This window comes from Armigeres subalbatus, chromosome 2 (genome assembly GCF_024139115.2).
Source record: "Armigeres subalbatus isolate Guangzhou_Male chromosome 2, GZ_Asu_2, whole genome shotgun sequence".
NCBI lineage: Eukaryota > Metazoa > Arthropoda > Insecta > Diptera > Culicidae > Armigeres > Armigeres subalbatus.
The window spans coordinates 124,359,751-124,378,363 of NC_085140.1; the positions used below are offsets into that span (position 1 = coordinate 124,359,751).

Below are 18,613 nucleotides of genomic sequence, written 5' to 3' on the forward strand. Positions count from 1 at the left end.
GTGGAGGAGGCGAATGAACCACGAGTTGCATCAGCTGTTGGGAGAACCATCCATCGTTCACACCGCGAAAATCGGACGACTGCGATGGGCCGGGCACGTAGCCAGAATGTCGGACAGTAACCCGGTGAAAATGGTTCTCGACAACGATCCGACGGGCACAAGAAGGCGAGGTGCGCAGCGGGCAAGGTGGATCGATCAGGTGGAAGATGACTTGCGGACCCTCCGTAGACTGCGTGGTTGGCGACGTGTAGCCATGGACCGAGCCGAATGGAGAAGACTCTTATATACCGCACAGGCCACTTCGGCCTTAGTCTGAATAAATAAATAAATATTCCATGCGGAAAAAACTAAAAAAATCTGTAATCAAGTATCGTTCTCATAATAAAAATGAAATGGTCTGTGTTCGTATCCGCATAACTCGAAAACGGCTGGATGGATTTCATTCATTTCTACAGCAGTTACATTCGTTATAGTTTTTGGCGGATTTATATGATATTTCCTTAGTCGAAAATCATCAGTAAAGTTGAGTTAATCGTGAAATACTAAAATTAAGATTCGTATGGAAATTTCGCATAGGCAGTTCACAACGCGCATTTTCGCCTACTATGCAGGACAACGTCTGCCTGGTCGACTAGTTTGAGATAAAATTTCCAAAAGTGGACTCCTTAGTTATAGAATTTTGCACTTGCTGTCTAGAAGTTTGAAACATAATTAATTCACGTAAAATTTTTCAAAAAGTGCCTCATCCTCCTTTCACGATACATACATAAAACACTCAAATACAAGCATTTATTAGTTGAAATTAACATTTTCATGTCTGAATAAACTTTTTCATTAGTAGACTCCCTGGGTTATTTTTGAAACTTTTTTGAAACGTTGAAACTGTGCACAGTGGTACATTTGGCGAAAATCGTGAACTTTTTTTTGTTGGCCCTTTGGGGTGTTGTTTTTTTGCATCAGTGTCTTCAGGAATAAATTTTACAAAAATTTGGCGCATCGAATGACGAAAAGTGTTGGTTCCAATTCTCGCCACAGGTGGCGCTGAAAAGTGTAACTTAAGGTCTGAGGTCTAAGGTCTCTCTCGCGGTAGAGCGCTATTTTCGTACTAAAATGTCTATAACTCGGAATTGGGAACGAATTTCGCTTATCCCAACTGACAATCTCTTTGAAATTTATCAAGGAATGTTCCAACAAAATTTCATGGACCTACAATTTCCCAAATTTGAATTAAGCTCTAAATACTGAACTATTGTAGAACTGAAATTTTCGCTTCTCAGTACCTCTCTCCGATGATTTGAGGCACAAAGGAACCGAATTTCGCAAAACCCAACTGACAAAAGTTTTGAATTTTTCCAACGATCATTTTGATGTAATAAAAAGTATATGTCACCGCAATAAATTTTGCAGGAAGCTCTTTTTACTTCAACCAAGTTTTTTAAATTCCATACAAAAGTTACCATTTCGGGAGAGCAGCCAACCGCATATTTTCTTGTGGCGCACGGCACGAAAGGAGGGATGAGAGCGGTAGAAAGTCCGTCAACTTTGTATCTAGCGTGACACTAGAAAAAAGCGTATTCCTATTTGCGAACACGAGGATACCAAATATATAATTTGAAATGAAATATCGAAAATAAATAAAACAAATAAGTCAAATAGAACAAATAAGCAAAATAAAAGAAATAAAACAAATAAGACAAATAAAGCAAATAAGACAAATAGGACAAATAAGGTAAACAAGACAAATTCCTACGGAAGTCCCTCCAGGTATTCCTCCAGAAAGTCCTCCAGAAGTTCCTAAGGGAGTTCCTTCAGGAATTCCTCCAGAAGTTCCTCCAGGAATTCCTCCGGAAGTTCCTCCAGCAATTCCTCCGGAAGTTCCTCCAGCAATTCCTCCGGAAGTTCCTCCAGGAATTCCTCCGGAAGTTCCTCCAGCAATTCATCCGGAAGTTCCTCCGGAGGAATTCCCGAAGGAACTTCCGGAGGAATTTCCGGAGAACTTCCGAAGGAATTCCTGGAGGAACTTCCGTATAAATTCCTGGAGGAACTTCGAAGGAATTCCTGGAGGAACTTCCGAAGGAATTCCTGGAGAAACTTCCGAAGGAATTTCTGGATAAACTTCCTAAGGAACTTCCGGAGGAATACCCGAAAGAACTTCCGGATGAATTCCCGAAGGAACTTCCGGAGAAACTTCCGAAGGAATTTCCGGAGGAATTCCCGAAGGAACTCCTAGAGGAATTCCCGAAGGAACTTCTGGAGGAACTTCCGAAGGAACTCCTGGGGGAACTTCCGAAGGAACTCCTGGAAGAACTTCCGAAGGAACTTGTGGAGGAACTTCCGGAGGAACTTCTGGAGGAACTTACAGAAGAACTTCCAGATTAATTCCCGGAGGAGTTCCTGGAGGAACTTCCGGAGGAATTCCCGAAGGAACTTCCGGAGGAATTCCCGAAGGAACTTCCGGAGAACTTCCGGAGGAATTTCCGGAGAACTTCCGAAGGAATTCCTGGAGGAACTTCCGAAGAAATTTCTGGAGGAACTTCGAAGGAATTCCTGGAGAAACTTCCAAAGGAATTTCTGGATAAACTTCCTAAGGAATTTCTGCAGTAACTTCCCGTAGGGACTGCTGGAGGATCTTCCGAAAGAATTTCTGGAGGAGCTTCTGAAGGAATTCCTGGAGGAACTTTCGAAGGAATTCCTGGAGGAAATTCCGAAAGAATTTCTGGAGGAACTTCCGAAGGAATTCCAGGAGGAACTTCTAAAGGAATTCCAGGAGGAACTTCCGAAGAAATTCCTGGAGGAACTTCAGAAGGAATTCCTGGAGGAACTCCCGAAGGAATTCCAGGAGGAACTTTCGAAGGAATTCCTGGAGGAACTTCCGAAGGAATTCCTGGAGGAACTTCCGAAGGAATTGCTGGAGGAACTTCCGAAGAAATTCCAGGAGGAACTTCCGGAGGAATTCCTGGAGGAACTTCCGAAGGAATTCCTGGAGAAAATTCTGAAAGAATTCCTCGAGGAACTTCTGAAAGAATTCCTGGAGGAGCTTCTGAAAGAATTCCTGGAGGAACTTCTGAATGAATTCCTGGCGGAAATTTCGATGACAATTCCTGGAGGAACTTTCGAACGAATCCCTGGAGGAACTTCCGAACTTATTATTTTTCTTCTTAGTCTTATCTATCTTATTTGTTCCATTTGTTTAATTTTTCTTATTTGTCTTATTTGTCCTATTTGTCTTATTTGTCTTATTTGTCTTGTTTGTAAAAAAAACCCATATTAATCCACCTACAGTGAGATTTTGACCCTTCCTTAGTCGTAAAGAAATATTGTCAGACTCCAGTATTTAAAACGAGATAAAAGTACTCAACTTCCCACGGCGATTGAACGTATAAAGTAACAATTTAATTGCCTACCGAAAGGCGGATTTTATGCGTTGAGTGACAACAAAATGAACGAATACGCACTGTACGTCATGCTGCCTATCTATCAGGCGCTCGTCGGATTAAATAGCTATTGTAACATGGTTAGTAGCAAGCGTAACGGTGGTAGCAAATACATATACTCGTAATATCCAGAGAACTCGATATTAATTAATCCAGAACTAACTTAATCAGTCATTGAATATTGTAAAACTAATCTTGTTTAATACCTTAAAAATGAGTGAGATTTATATGGTAGTAAATTTCAGAATTTGCACACATACGCACACATACATGCATATAAGTGGTCTATTAGTGTCTCAAAACATGCTCACATTTGCTATTTAGCTTCCACTGAAGAAATTTTTGAAATCCCTTAAAATTTTTACGTTTTTGCTTTTCTGAGAAGATTGTTTGGTACATGCTTCTATATGTTCCTCAATTAAAATCAATTGTTTCTTTGAAAAAAATCAGAAAAATATGCATGTTTCCATATCATATCATTTGTCATAATTATATTTTGAATATTAAAGTGAATTATTTCCAAATACCATACATTTTATTTAATAATTCAAGAGATTTATTGATAGATTAATACGTAACACGCCTGCGTAACGCATACAAAGCGAAATTATATACACTTCCGAAGGAAGGGTCAAAAAGTTCAATATTTTCTGATTTTGATGCTGGAAGGATATTTTGAGCTTGGAACACTCAACCCAAGAAGGCATGACCAAAATCGGCAACTGTTAGTCATCGAGAGTCAGAATGTGTAAATAAGAATGTAAAAAAAAAGTTCAATATTTTCTTATTTTGATGCTGGAAGGATATTTTGAGCTTGGAACACTCAACCCAAGAAGGCATGACCAAAATCGACAACTGTTAGTCATCGAGAGTCAGAATGTGTAAATAAGCGCGTGAGAAAAAGTTCAACATTTATGCTGGAATGATGTTTTTTCCTTTAGATTGCGGAAATTGGCAGGAGTAGAGGAGAAGGTGAATGTAGAGATTGTATGATGTAGAGTAAAACATGTATGCAGCTCATTTCGAAAGTTGATCTGGATAGGTCTGAATGATTGAACTAAGTATTCGTACTTGAGCGTGTATGCAGAGAGGAGTACCAATGAAGTCAGTTTTGAAACGGTTGCGTTGGTGTACGGACGTGAAGTCACGACACATACTTATAAGGCAGAAGCGGTAGCCACTAGACTACCGAGCTTGTCATATGACCATTACCCCGAATTCGTCAAAAATTAAAAAAAAAACATGTACTCACTTTCTCGCTCACTTTATTACTTTATTAGATTGCGTTTTAATAATTAAGTTGAAAATAAAAACTAATCCGTCAAAAATAACATATTCAAAATAATTAAAATATGAGTCATTTAACCACCCGTCTTAATCCGGGCTACCGCGTTGTTTAGAAGCAGGGAATCTCTACTTTCTCGCCTCATCCCGGCCAAATGCGTACTTTAAAAGAAGTTATTTACTCTTTTATCTTATTCTCCGGGCAAATGCGTGTTTTGAAAGAAGGAGACATTCACTCTTCCGCATTATTCCGAGCAAGTGCATGCTTTAAAAGAAGGTGCCATTTACTCTTCCGGGCAGATGCGTGGTTTTAAAAAAGGAAGCATTATTCTGGAGAAGCGGATGCTTTGAAAGAAGGTGTCATTTACTCTTTCGCATTAGTTCGGGCAAATGCGTGCTTTAAAATGAGGAGGCGTTCACTGTTTCGCATGGAGAGCCCCGCACATAGGATTTGTTTGCGTTGCATTTGACAGTTTTCCCATGGGGAATGTGCCAAACTCAAGGCAAACGTATCCTATGTGCGGGTCTCTTTATTCTGGGCAAGCACGTGTTTTAAAGGGCGTCATTTACTCTCCCATCTTATGCCGGGCAGATGCGTGCATTAAAATAAGGAGAAATTCACTCTTTCGCATTATTCCAGCCAAGCGCATGCTTCCAAAGAAGGTGTCATTTATTCTCTCTCCTTTGCGTTTTTTCGGGCAATTGTGTGCTTTAAAAAGAGGAATTCACCCTCTCGCATTATTCTGGGCAAGCACGTTTTACAGTGACCGGCATAATAAAAAAGCCCACTCGCCGTTTTAATACAAAATGGTCAATTTTGGAAAACTAGATCTCGTTTGCTTATGAACCAATTTTGCTGAAAATTTGACCAGAGCTCAGATATACCTTGAATTTTATCACACCTGAGTTTCGCCCATATTGATTCATAGGGTAAAAGCTATTGCGGAAAAATGATTTTTTTAGCAAAAAAATATTTTTTAAATATCTTGAATTCTATAGGTTGTAAACTGATGATTTATTCAGCAAAAACGCGTATTTTGGCAATATAAAAAAGTTTGTGGAATATGCTTGTACACTAAAAGTTGTAGTTTTCAAGATATTATAAAATCATTTTTTTGCCAAAAAAATCGTTTTTGTATTACCATGATAATTTTTTACCCTATGAATCAATATGGTCGAAACTAAGGTGTAGTAAAATTCAAGTTATATCTAAGCTCTGGTCAAATTTTCAGCAAAATTGGTACAAACGCAATCGAGATCTAGATCTTCAAAGTTGACTATTTTGTATGAAAAACGGCAAGTGGGCTTTTTATTATGCAGGTCACTGTACAAGAAGATGACATTTACTGTCCCATCTTATTCCGGGCAAGTGCATAATTTGAAAGAACAAAGTAATTTACTTTCGACTTGTCCCGGGTAAGTGCGTGTATTGTATTTAGCGCATTAACATTATTTGTTGCTGAAAATATTTATATCAGTTCCATAGACAGTACATGCATTGAACAAAAAGAAATAATTGCTTATACTGAAAGTCACATCACGTTTTCACAAATTTCTCGTGAAGGTTGTGAAGCCAGATTTGCTTTCATTCTGTCCGCTGGTCTCAAACACCGTCTCTAGCAAGGTCTGTGGCATTTGCTCTTTCGCATTATCCAGTGCGCTTCCGGCTCAAATATTAGGATAATTGTTAGCATATGCAAAAGTAATAATCAAAATTATTGAGTAATAAATTCATATGATTTTCGGGGTAATGGCCTTTCTGGATAGTGGGGTATTCGGGGTAGTGGAATATTCGGGGTAGTGACCTTTCGGGGCACTGGCCTTCGGGGTAGTGACATTCGGGGCAGTGACATTCGGGTTAGTGTCATAGAACTACATACACACACGCACACACATACACAGAGACAGACATCATCTCAATTCGTCGAGTTGAGTCGATTGCTATATAGCACTATGGGTCTCCGGACCTTCTATCACAAAATCGTCTTGGAAGTGAATATATAGCCTTTTCGTTACACCATGGTAAACGAGATAGGCAAACTTTTGAAAAATGATCTGATATATCGTGCTAAGTGGTTCATCGTAAAAGGAATAATCAATGAGAAATTGACAAAAACCTATCTCAGAATTATGAAGAAATTGACAAGATAGAAATGAGCGTTCATGTTCTTCAATAGACATGTTTTGTGTGCGTCATGGTTCAGAATCGATTAATGACGACAAATCCCTTTCCCCACAACACTTGTTTAAAGAATGCGTAAGAGTGTGATGCATGCCATTCATTAAGGTCTTGAACATATCCGAAAAATAATGTTATTAGTCTTTAAATTTATTTTTTTTCTCAACAACATTTGCTTATGAAAATAAAGCCCATCTAGATAGACAAGGAATTAATTTCAAATAAACGTGCCTAGATCTAGAATTTTAATTATTAAACTAACACCTAAAGCTAAATCCGCGCAAATCCCTAAAACTCTTTATTCAAATCCGCACCAGATCCGCGAAAACCGCGTAAATCACGAAATCCGCGTAGTCGTAACAACCCTGGTCTTACTAGCAAGGGTACTTTCAAACACAGAACAGAGAAGAAACCTCCAACGTAAACTTGGACGTTTTAAAAAGATATTATAAACAAAAACATAAAATCGTCGCATCGACCTTTCCGCGCTCCGAAACGAAACCCAATAACTAATGTAAACAAACGATCATGCAGTGCGATGAATCCGACTGTGATGCTTGACTGTAGCGTCTATAAATATGTGTATAATGGCTTTCGGGCCGTATCCCACATTTATAGATTTATAGACAAATCTGATCTACTGCACGGTGTCAAAAATAGAATCGATCCCATAACTCATACGCACGGGGCACTGCTGTTCGTCTTTCCATTCAGAGGTTCAGAACAGATGTTTCCGGCTCGACTAATAAGGTGTTATTGTTGGTGTCTTCGCTAATCATCATGAATCAGTAATTTTATTTAAAGAACAGAGAAAATGCGCATTGCCCCATATTTTGTTATTTATTAATAATACGTTATTTCATGTCGAAACAGTGGCAACGACTGACAATTAAAAAAAAAACAAGTTATAACTTTATATATAACAACTCCCAAACATCTGTTCGTGTTCGATCGATTTTTCATGGCTAAAACTCTTTCTCAAGAGGTATTATCTTAGATGAATCAAACGGGTGTGAAAGATACTCAACAAGAGGAATACATTTCTTTGATTGATCATCTCGTGAACGTCTGGCGGCTCAAAGGCGAAGCGATGAGATCGCATATAAATTTTGAAATATTCTTCAACCTTTTCATATTAAGTGCTTTCGAGAGGCATCAAATCTAAAAGATTGTGATAATGATGGAGTCAATTTGAAATCAGAAGGATTTGTCGATCTGTCCAATATACCTATAAAAAAACAAGATAGAAAGGCGGTCCATTATTTGAATTGTGTCCGATGGGTGTCGTACGAAAGGCTGAAACACATAAGGCTGAACTCAATAGGATTAAAGTCTTACATTAGCATAGCATTAGCATTAGCATTCTTCTTCTTCTTCTTATTGGCATTACATCCCCACACTGGGACAGAGCCGCCTCGCAGCTTAGTGTTCATTAAGCACTTCCACAGTTATTAACTGCGAGGTTTCTAAGCCAAGTTACCATTTTTGCATTCGTATATCATGAGGCTAACACGATGATACTTTTATGCCCAGGGAAGTCGAGACAATTTCCAATCCGAAAATTGCCTAGACCGGCACCGGGAATCGAACCCAGCCACCCTCAGCATGGTCTTGCTTTGTAGCCGCGCGTCTTACCGCACGGCTAAGGAGGGCCCTAAGGGCTAAGGAGAGCTTTAGCATTAATACGGTGTAATTCGTAGATTGGACACTAGTGATAATCATGTTTTACTTTTGAGATCCTTATCTAGAATTCTATCAGAAATCAAGAAGGGGAGTGGTCCTTGATTCCAGTCTTAAACAAAAATAACAAAAGCATGAGGATTACTACTCCGATGGGCCACGCCCATCTTCACCGTAACTAAGGAGAGGTAGGAAGTGTTGATGTGGTACTTACTTAACGAGAGGCCACCGACTTAGCGACACCCTCATAAATACCACGGAGTTGGATAATGAGGAAGGTATTCGTTGAGTCAGGATTTGCCTGTAGCTGGCAATGTAACCAGTAGAGGCGCCTCGTCCATACGTTCTACCTGTTCATGGAACAGGTAACCATTTTTAGTTAAGAAGTAGGAAACTAATGTCCTTACAATTAATTTCTTAGCCATTAATTATTAGGGCAAATAATTGCCCAGTGAAATTTTTAAACAAAGTTTCACGTAATATTTCCAATGATGGTTTAATATCTAACGAAACAAAATATTTCGTAGACAGATCAAATCAACGCCACATGCTTGGCGTTTGGCGATAGCAGCACACCACATCACATAGAAAGCTTTTGCCAGTCGTACGATTCATAATAAAGAACCAACAGCAGCGCTGCCAGAAGTCGAATTTAAAGTCTTACGCCATGACAGAAGTTTTGAAACAATTTCATCCTTGGTATTGCGAGAAGATAGAAAAATTCGAACGAGGGTCCGACGGTCGACCGTCGGAAAGTTGTTCCACAAACGTCAAATCACTTGATGCACGGAAAATAATGTTGGTTGATTTTTTCGGTGTGAATGTCGGTTCTTCTTCTTCTTCTTATTGGCATTACATTCCCACACTGGGACAGAGCCGCCTCGCAGCTTAGTGTTCATTAAGCACTTCCACAGTTATTAACTGCGAGGTTTCTAAGCCAGGTTACCATTTTTGCATTCGTATATCATGAGGCTAGCACGATGATACTTTTATGCCCAAGGAAGTCGAGACAATTTCCAATCCGAAAATTGCCTAGACCGGCACCGGGAATCGAACCCGGCCACCCTCAGCATGGTCTTGCTTTATAGCCGCGCGTCTTATCTGAATGTCGGTTATTGAATTCAAATAAAATATGTAACTTTAAACGAGTGTTACATTCCGCTATATATTTTGAGTAAGTTTTATGGTACTTTCAAGGCATTTCGGAACGTATTTATGCTATTTTAAAACATTTTCGACTTCTATAATATTCTTGATATCAAGGAATGTCAACACTTTTCGCACAGTGCATGTCATTTGAAGTTTCCGACACTCAGTCTTCTTCTTCTTCTTTGCTCCGCAAAATTAGAAGTTTTCTCTGTTCTCGCAATATGCTCACTTGTTCTCCACACTGATAAAAAAATACACGTTCGATTCATGTTTTTCGGAATATGGATATTTTCAATCCGCTTACACCATCAAGTCTAGTGCAATCCACATCAACACGAAGTTCTTCACACTCTCAGATCAAATGTCAATGTTTATGACATAATCCATTACTGATACACTACATTATGATATGCATATCCATGAATATTCATAACAAATACACGTTCGACTCGTGTGTTTCAAAATGTGAACATTTCATTCCATGTTACACCATCAAGTATGGTGTATTTCACATAACTGAGATGTTCTTTGCAAACACAATTCAAACATCAATGTAAATAGAAAATTCCATACTTGATACACCACGATGTCATATGTTTATCTAAAACATGTTATGAATCCATTCAAACGAATTTCAGTATGCATTTAGACGAACAATGTGTCATTATTTCAATAAAATCGCACATGTTCAAGTATGTTTCGAAAGAGTTGCAATTAGCAGCTGTAGTGAACTAACTTTACATTAAATTTCACTTCTATAAAGAAGAAAAATACCATGTTTGATTATTTATTATGAACAATTTATTCGTGTTTCTATATAAATGTTAAATCACAAATGTAAAACGATAGTGGAAGGAAGGGGCAATTTATTATTCAGTAACCCGAGCAGTGACCAGGAGGGCAGAAGGCACTGAAAGCTTCCGTAAGATGTGGATGAGGCAAATAAATAAATAAAATAAGGCAAAACTGCTAATTCAGGTAAACACAAGTACAATATTTGTTTTAATTAATTTAAACAATATATTTATGAATGCCTACAAATCTACAAAGATTTTCTCAAAATCTACTTTATTTAACTTCCGTCTAAAATCGTTTGGCGTTGTAAGTGAACGAGAAAAAAGTCCATTTTTTGGTTTTCCAATTAATAATTTATTTCAATTGATACATCCGGAACGCGATTTCCTTTGGGTTTGAAATTAATACTAACACAAAAGAAAACTTAATGAATTTAATATATAAGTATAAATATTTCTCTACAGTTCTAAAATTTTATTATTTCTAAATTAATGTTCTTTTTCTGGACTAACCGGCTGACCCGCTGTGACTCCTCATTCACGTTTAGTTGATTCGAAGAATACTAACTTGGTACTTTTTTTATGTATTGCATGTTCCCTTCCTGCTTCTGCGGGGTATCAATAAAGAGGATGACGTGATATTTACTGATATACGCCGAAGATGAATCCTCAATACCAGCTTCTTCCGACTACCCTTTACGATGTACGTACTTCGTGACGGTTTCCCGCTGGTAGGCATCAGCACCGAAGCGATCACGTTCATCGACACCAATTCTTTTAAATGGAATTTAACTTGTTGGTTATCTGTGTGGATAAGAACCTGATTCATCGATTGCAGATGTCAGAAGATTAAAGCACTTACCTGCTCGTGAACAAACTCTTCGACCGCAGCTAGTAATGGTGTTTTATGGAATTCAGTTTTTAAATATAATAAATACAATCTCCCGCTTCGGCTGCAATTTTTATCAACTTGATCTCATTTTATTTTATAGGTCCGGAATGCGATTTCCGTCAGAGGTTCGAAAACCAAAGAAAGATGCTTTCCTATACTTCAACTGTTGATTCGTTGAAGTTATAGCAAAAATATGTTTCTGGAAATGGAATTCGATCCGATGACGGAAATCGGACTCCGGACGATTATGCAATTATCATCATTATTTAAATATGGAAGAAACACTAAATTCACTCGTTAATACAAATGAAATTCAACACGATTATACTTCGATGTCATATATTAAACAAGTGAAAATGTCAAGTCAAGCAACCGAATTCTATTTGCTTTACACGTTAATACCTTGTGGTTTGTTTATAAACAAATGATGAGTTTCGGGTGAGCGATGTCATTTGTTTTACACGTGAAATTGATTTGCTTTGACAACATGCGCAAATTCATGTGTAAAACACACGGCCCTCTCGTGTATTTTTTTTATAGTGCACGCGCGTCGCGCGGAGAACCAGCGTGAGCGTTGCCAGCTTTCTTCGTTTCCTCACATCATCCTCTTTCGAATGCGAAGCAGGCACGTTTGGATGCAAGTTCTGCTATGTTGCGCCGGAGTCCAACCCGTTCGACGCGCTGCGAGAACAATCAACGACGCGACGTACCTTCGGTTAGACTCGGTCGGAGTGTCGGGCTGTGCTTTACCGAAGCGCACGCTTTCGTTCACACTTCGATGATTGGGAACGGTTTGTTTTTCCTTTTTCTCCTGATGATTATGTATCATAAACAATTCAGCATCAAGAACAATATTAAATTAATTTTTGAGTTTTCAAAAGAGACATCAAAATTCGATTATTGAATTATTTAATGTTTTTTTTTTTTCAAATAATCAAAATCAATCAACTTAGAAAAAAAGGCTTAGGGTAATTCGCCAAATGTTGAACGGCTAATTTCTTCGCATATTGTTGAACGCACGTGCATTTCTTATGGGAGTTCATCAATAGGCGACAAAACTAGCCGTTCAACATTTGGCGGTTTCCCCTAGTTTTCACAAAATTTGAAAAACTAAATAACTCGAAAACATTTCAGTGGACTCAATCTGGGGTCGCATCAAATGATGATACTGATAATGGTCAATTACATTTCATTAATAACAACAAAAAATTTGAGAGTTTTTGAATGCTAGAGGCGATGGGTCCTGTACGCCCGAATGGTGGAAAAAGCCGATTTTAAAGATCTATATTCTGAGCAATAGCCAGTTATCGTCAACTGTTACCAAGTTAGATTTCGGACGACTTAGGAGAGTTTTAAACTTAAAGTGCATCTTAATTTAAAACATTTTTGGAACAAAAGAGATTAATAAGCTATTTAAAGTTTTGCAAATCCTTTCTATTTAAATTGTTTTTTTATTATGTTTGGTTATGTTGTACAAGAAAAGGTTGTAATATTAGATTATATACACAACTTTCATTCGAAACCACTTGATGCATATTTTCTTAGCAGACTGGTAGAACATGTGTACCAAAAATTCACGAGACGCCCTTGGTAACCGTGGTAGATCTTACCCCGTAACACACCATGTAAAGGTAGCGTTACGGGTTTCAAAAGGATTAAAGTCTCACAAGGCTGAAAGTAACAGAAGGCTGTAAAGTATCAGAAGGCTAAAATCTGTGGGATGCAATGACAAGTTGAGTAGTTGAATAGTGAATATTGAATGAAAAACCCTGATTAATCCACCTAGCGGTAATGGTGCCTTTCTCGTGCATTATAAAACTAGTATTTTGGCCATTACTCTTGAGCCCATAGTCCGATCTGGCCAATTTTAAATAGGAAACAATGGGAGAGTATTCTGCGTCGAATGCAACTTGTTGCGAGTAAATCGGGTAAGGATAAATACCTATAAGATAAGAAGAAGAAAGAAGGAAGAAAAGAGAAATATTGAAGAGGGTAGTTGGATGGAAGACGGAAGAAGGAAGAACAAAAATGGAGAAACGAATAAGGAAGAAAGTAGAAGGAAAAATGGAGAAACGAATAAGGAAGAAAGAAGAAGGAACAAGAAAGAAGGAAAAAGTAAAGGAAGGAAGAAAGAATAAAGAAGAAGGAAAAATGAACAAGGCAAGAGGAGGAAAAAGAAGGAAGACGAAAACAGAAAGAAGGAACGCGGAACAAGGAGGAAGAAGCAAGAAGAAAGAGATAAGAAGAATGAAGGAAGAAGATAGAAGAATGAATGATTAAAGAAATAAGGTTGAAAGAAAGGAGAAGGAAGAAAAAAAGAGAGAAGAAGCAAGAAAGTAGGAGGGGAAAAATAAAAACGAATAAGGAAAAATATAGAAGAAAGAAGGGAAAAAGAAAGAATAAAGAAAAAATAAGGAAGAAGGAAGAAGATATATAGAAGACAGAAGATAAAAGGAAGACAAAAGAAGGAAGATGAAAGAAAGAAGAATTCTCAGTCAGTCTCAGTCGGTCAGAGGAAAAAATTAGAAGGAATAAAAAAGAAAATATAAAAAGGAAAAAGATCTAAGAAATATAGAAGGTAGAAAGAAGAAAAAGGAAGAAAGAAAAAGAAGAAAGAAGAAGAAAAACGGAAGAAGATAGAAGATAGAGAAACGAAGGATGAGGGAAAAAAGGAAGAATGATAAAAATAAAAGGAACAAGGAAGTGGGAAAAAGAACAGCGAAGAGAAAAGAAGAAAGAAGGAAAAAGGAAGACGGATGAAAGAGAATAAAGAGGGATGAGAGAAAGAAGAATAAATAACAAAAAATGTTAAAGTTAGCTTTGTGAGCGAAGGCGTAGGATTGCCAACCCAGAGATGGCGAGTTCGCAAGAATGCAAGAACCAAGAACAATAAAAGTATTGTTTCTTTCTATGCTTCTCCCAAATTTCTTGTGCAGTATGGATAAAAAAATGAAAATTCTGAATCAAAATTGAAAGAAAATAAGGAGTCGAAAAAGGAGTTTGGTTTATATTTGTTAGTGCCCCCATTTACGTCAAATGGAAATTCTTCCATTAAAATCTGTTTGTCTCGATGTTTCAGCCTTTTGTTATTCCAGCCTTATGTAAGAGTGCCGGCATTCGTGTTTAGCCTTATGTAGAAATCCCCTACGACATATTATTAAAAAAAAAGCAGCAATAAAACAAAAGCACTCACCTTTTCTCGTAATCGATAAAGTTGGTCGGCGTCTCCCCGGTCGACGACCGGCGCGAACGCCGCTTGGCTTTCAGCGTGCCGGGGGTATGAATTTCCCGCGCCAGGCTCTCCGGCGATCGCTCGTCGAAGTCGGCCAACTCGCCGGGAATGAACTCGTCGCTGTTGCTGAGGGCACCCATCGACATGATCCGGCCGCCCCGGGGCGTCACCGAGCGCACCTTTCGGGCCAACCACTCCGGATTGCTATCGCAGTTGGCCAACTCCGGTCGTAGGGTGGGAGACCGTTCCGCCGACGATTCGATGGACGAGTTCGTCTGATTGCCCGAGTACGAGCTGGGTCTGGCCAGGAATGGTGGCGGCGGAGGCATTAGGTGGGAGTCCGCTTGGGATGGTTCGACATAGACGATCGGTTTGGAAATGCTAGAAGTGGCCGAAGGGCACCAGGTTCGGCGGCGAGATTTATCGAATTTGATGTAGTTTTGGGAGTTAATGATCTGGTTGGCCCGCATCGTGATTTCGTTTTGCAGTTGGAGGGTTTTAATGTTACTGTTTTTGTTCTGCTCGGATTTAAGTTGTTCCTGAAGACGCTTGATTTCACGTTCCAAACGTTTCATCATGACCGAATCCGACAGGACTTCGTTCACTTTGGGTTTGTTTTTTATTGTTTTGGCCCGCATGGCGAAGCTCAGCGTGTAATAGCTTTCGTCAAGGGCGGCGGGCGTGATGTTGCAGATCATAGTGGTGACGGCATTTCCTCCCAGGGATGCTTGCAATATTCGCGTTAATTTGGAGTCCCTGTAATTGATATACTTGAGGTTGTCAGCACTCTCCGCATTTTCACTGAGCTTCTGGATGACACAACTCAGAGAAAGTAAGCTTTTATTGATGTGAGCACCTTCTATGAAGCGCGATCCACTCGTTCCGGTCTGGTTTGCTCTTTCGCTTCCTGCCAGATCCACAAGGTTCAGCGTGCTGCTCTGTACCGCGTCATTCTCGTCTCCTTCTTTTCGATCGATCAAGCGTGACTCGATCGTTATTCGAAATATGGTGTGCGATCGACTGGACCGTTCGTTCATGTTTGTATCGCCAATTTTTCGCATTTTATTGCCTTCCTCCAAATATTGCATTATCTGTTCCGGACAATTGGTAATAAATTCCTTATAGTTTAAAGACACATCCCCATATTGAGTTTCGAAGATCTTGAGCATACAATTGCTCTTGTCCAGCAGATCAAAAACTTTTTCGTTGTAGATCTCGATGAAGCCAACCCTGATCAAGAACTGGCGATCTTTTATGTTTTCCATCTCCTTGAATATTTCGCCAGCCGCCAGAGGGACAACCCCCGGTTCCTGGCCCTCGCCCATCATCGTATAGGTCTTTCCGGAGGACGTTTGCCCATAGGCAAAGATAGTACCGTTTATTCCATTCAGCGTAGACAATATGATGGGACGACACACCTTCTCGAACAATTCTCGTGTCGGAACGGTTTCGTCAAAGATGTGATCTGCGGAGGAGGAAATGGTGGTAGCCTGTTTTAGTTTCATGCTTTTAGTTGATGCATCTCTCAATAATTTGTTCCCGGAAGAATCATTTTAAATTGCGAATTTATTTTACTTTGTGTTTGGATACCATTAGACAATAATAACTATTGTTAATTATTATTTGTGTAAAATTTATTGAATTTTTTAATTTAAATTTTTAGTCTGATGCCTGAATTTTATCCTTCTTGATATAATTATGATTTAATTCAAAACTAGCTTAAAAAACATTCATTACCAGCCCTGTCCGTGTCTTGCTGGCGAAAGAGCCTTCGTTTTGTAAAATATTCCATAAATAGAATTTATGTCACCCGAGGGGAGGAAAATAAATACTAACCAAACACAAATGGATCCCCATTTCCTTCGACGGGGCTGATGGTATTTCCCCGGATCCGCCAGTGCGACGATTGTTTACTTTCCTTCTCCCGTTTGATCAACGGTCGGACCTTGATCGAGACCGTGATATTATCGGCCATCGTTGCACTTGCACTCGAACTAAAACCACAAACTTGCACGGATTTTCCCCCAAACGAACACTATACCGAGCACCTGTTTCTTCAACAATGGAGATCACGTTTTTGTTTTCTACACTTTAAACAAAGGACCGTTTTTTCCTCAACCGGCGACGCACATTTTTTTATATCCCTTCCCAACAGAAACACTTTATTTTGGCCCCAACGTTGCGACGCTTTTCGAATTCTCAAACACAATCATCGATTCGCGTTTGTCAACCGAATTTAAAACGAAATATTCACTGCACAATTTATTAATATTTTAATGTTTCCACTACAAATTATTATTCTTAAATCGCGAAATTAAACCGCACGAAACACAACAAAAATTCACTCCTTTTACTTTGCGGGATATTTTTAAACTGAGCCAACCGAAAAAACCGTCCTTCGAGAAACGAAACAAAAGAACAAAGCGAAAACTGTAAAACGAGCAAACGCATCGCAGTTGCGTGACGGTTTCAAAACAAACGCTTTGAAATGTTTCACGTGATGACTGGCGAAAAAAAAGATCTATTTTTGAGAAAGGCGAGAACGATGAAACGAAAGAACGTTAAAAGACTTAACTTCTCAAAAATTCTAGAAGTGATTTATCTAAAAATGGTTATTAGTACGGGGTTGGACATTTTTAATACTGTGAATAAAACGAAACATAAAAAAATTGAAATCTCAATTATACGTCCGCAGTGCAAAAGAATTCCAACCCCGCACTGATAACCGTTTATCGAAGAGAACTTCAGCACAAGCTGGTTCATGTCAAACAGATTTGTTGGCTGGTATAACTAATAAGAATGCTTTCAAGTTCCTAAATAAATTGTCTAATATTATTAAACAAATTACAAATCTAAAATCAGTATTTTACCAAATCTTTACGAACGCACAGGATAAAAATCTTTCGAATAATCAGTCAAATTTAAAATACCATAACAGAAAATTTACAATCTTTTTAACATTCAAATAATCGTAGTTTTCATAATTACAGTGCAACAAGGTGACAATTTTGTTTTAAAGCTAAGCTAATACCTCCCCCACCCATAGTCTAATCGCAAGATCCATCCGCCGGTCCGTCCCGCCAGCGCTCGTTCACCTTGGAGCAGTCGAATTCCGGTTTCCCAATTTTCACGTTGACCCGATTGTGCATCCGACACAGCCACTGAGACAACGTATGCTGGGACTTGGTTTCCGGTGGCGAGTTCTTCAATCTGAAAACGAATGTCGTGTCCATGATTACGGGGATCAGACTAATCCGATGGGTGCTTACTCTTTTTGAAAATCTTCCGCACAGTACCCGCAGGGGTACACTTTGGAGAATGCTTCAAAGAATTGCCGAATGTTGGTTCGATCCTGCGACGTGGGTTCGTCCGGGTAATAGGCTGCCATAGTATGCAGCAGGCCCCAGGTGTGTCGCCCGAGGCGATCCTTGTCCAGGGGGCAGTGTTTCGGTGGGTTACCTGTTTCTGCCGAGGTGGGTTTACTGGTGGTTGTTACTTCGGATGGAGGTGGTTTTGAACTTGTGGACAGGGCTTTCCGTTGCATCTTGGACCAAGATTTGAAATCCGTACATGTCCGGCATGGAACTGCTTCCTTGGCCGTCCCTGGCTGATGATCTTCCGGTGATGGCATTGTGTGTAGTTAGGAAATCTATAAAATAAAATTATTTATTTAGGATGAAGTGGAAATGCCGGTAGCGAAGCATTCACACTCGCGGAACACAAAAACATCATCACGTTAATGACGTAATTTTAATCATGACTGATGAAATCTCAGGATGAAATGTTTCTTTGTTTACCGCACGAGGGGTGATTGATTTGCTTATTTTGCTTTTGTTTCGTCAAAATTTTTATTTTCAATCTTCTTTGCCGACTTTTGACAAATGGATGACACGGTGGCCAGAACTCGAGAAGATTGAAAAATTCGAACCGTGGTCCGACGGTCGACTGTCGGAAAGCTGTTCCGCAAAC

General features: G+C 39.2%; 2 protein-coding genes across 2 annotated transcripts in view; both read right to left on the bottom strand.

Annotated features, from left to right (window-relative positions):
* LOC134210790 (uncharacterized) overlaps positions 1-17,000 on the bottom strand; it is a 42,408-nt gene extending 25,408 nt beyond the window's left edge. The window contains exons 1-2 of the mRNA XM_062687069.1: positions 16,481-17,000; positions 14,606-16,109 (exon numbers count right to left, since the gene is read on the bottom strand). Coding sequence (XP_062543053.1) covers positions 14,606-16,109; positions 16,481-16,619 — 1,643 coding nt within the window. The 5' untranslated portion in view covers positions 16,620-17,000. The remainder of the gene's footprint in view (positions 1-14,605; positions 16,110-16,480) is intronic.
* Positions 17,001-17,564: 564 nt separating this feature from the next.
* Positions 17,565-18,395, bottom strand: LOC134210793 (FAD-linked sulfhydryl oxidase ALR-like). The gene is made up of 2 exons (XM_062687070.1): positions 17,914-18,395; positions 17,565-17,854 (listed from the first exon to the last, which is right to left on the bottom strand). The coding sequence occupies exons 1-2, from the start codon at positions 18,273-18,275 to the stop codon at positions 17,692-17,694; spliced, it is 525 nt and encodes a 174-aa protein (XP_062543054.1). The 5' UTR covers positions 18,276-18,395; the 3' UTR covers positions 17,565-17,691.
* Between the last annotated feature and the right edge of the window lie 218 nt (positions 18,396-18,613).

Excerpts from the sequence above, each read along its gene's own strand:
- LOC134210793 (XM_062687070.1), bottom strand. The coding sequence starts at position 18,275 with ATGCCATCACCGGAAGATCATCAGCCAGGGACGGCCAAGGAAGCAGTT. Across the intron at positions 17,855-17,913 it reads GCGGAAGATTTTCAAAAAGA|ATTGAAGAACTCGCCACCGG; the intron begins GTAAGCACCCAT and ends ATTCGTTTTCAG.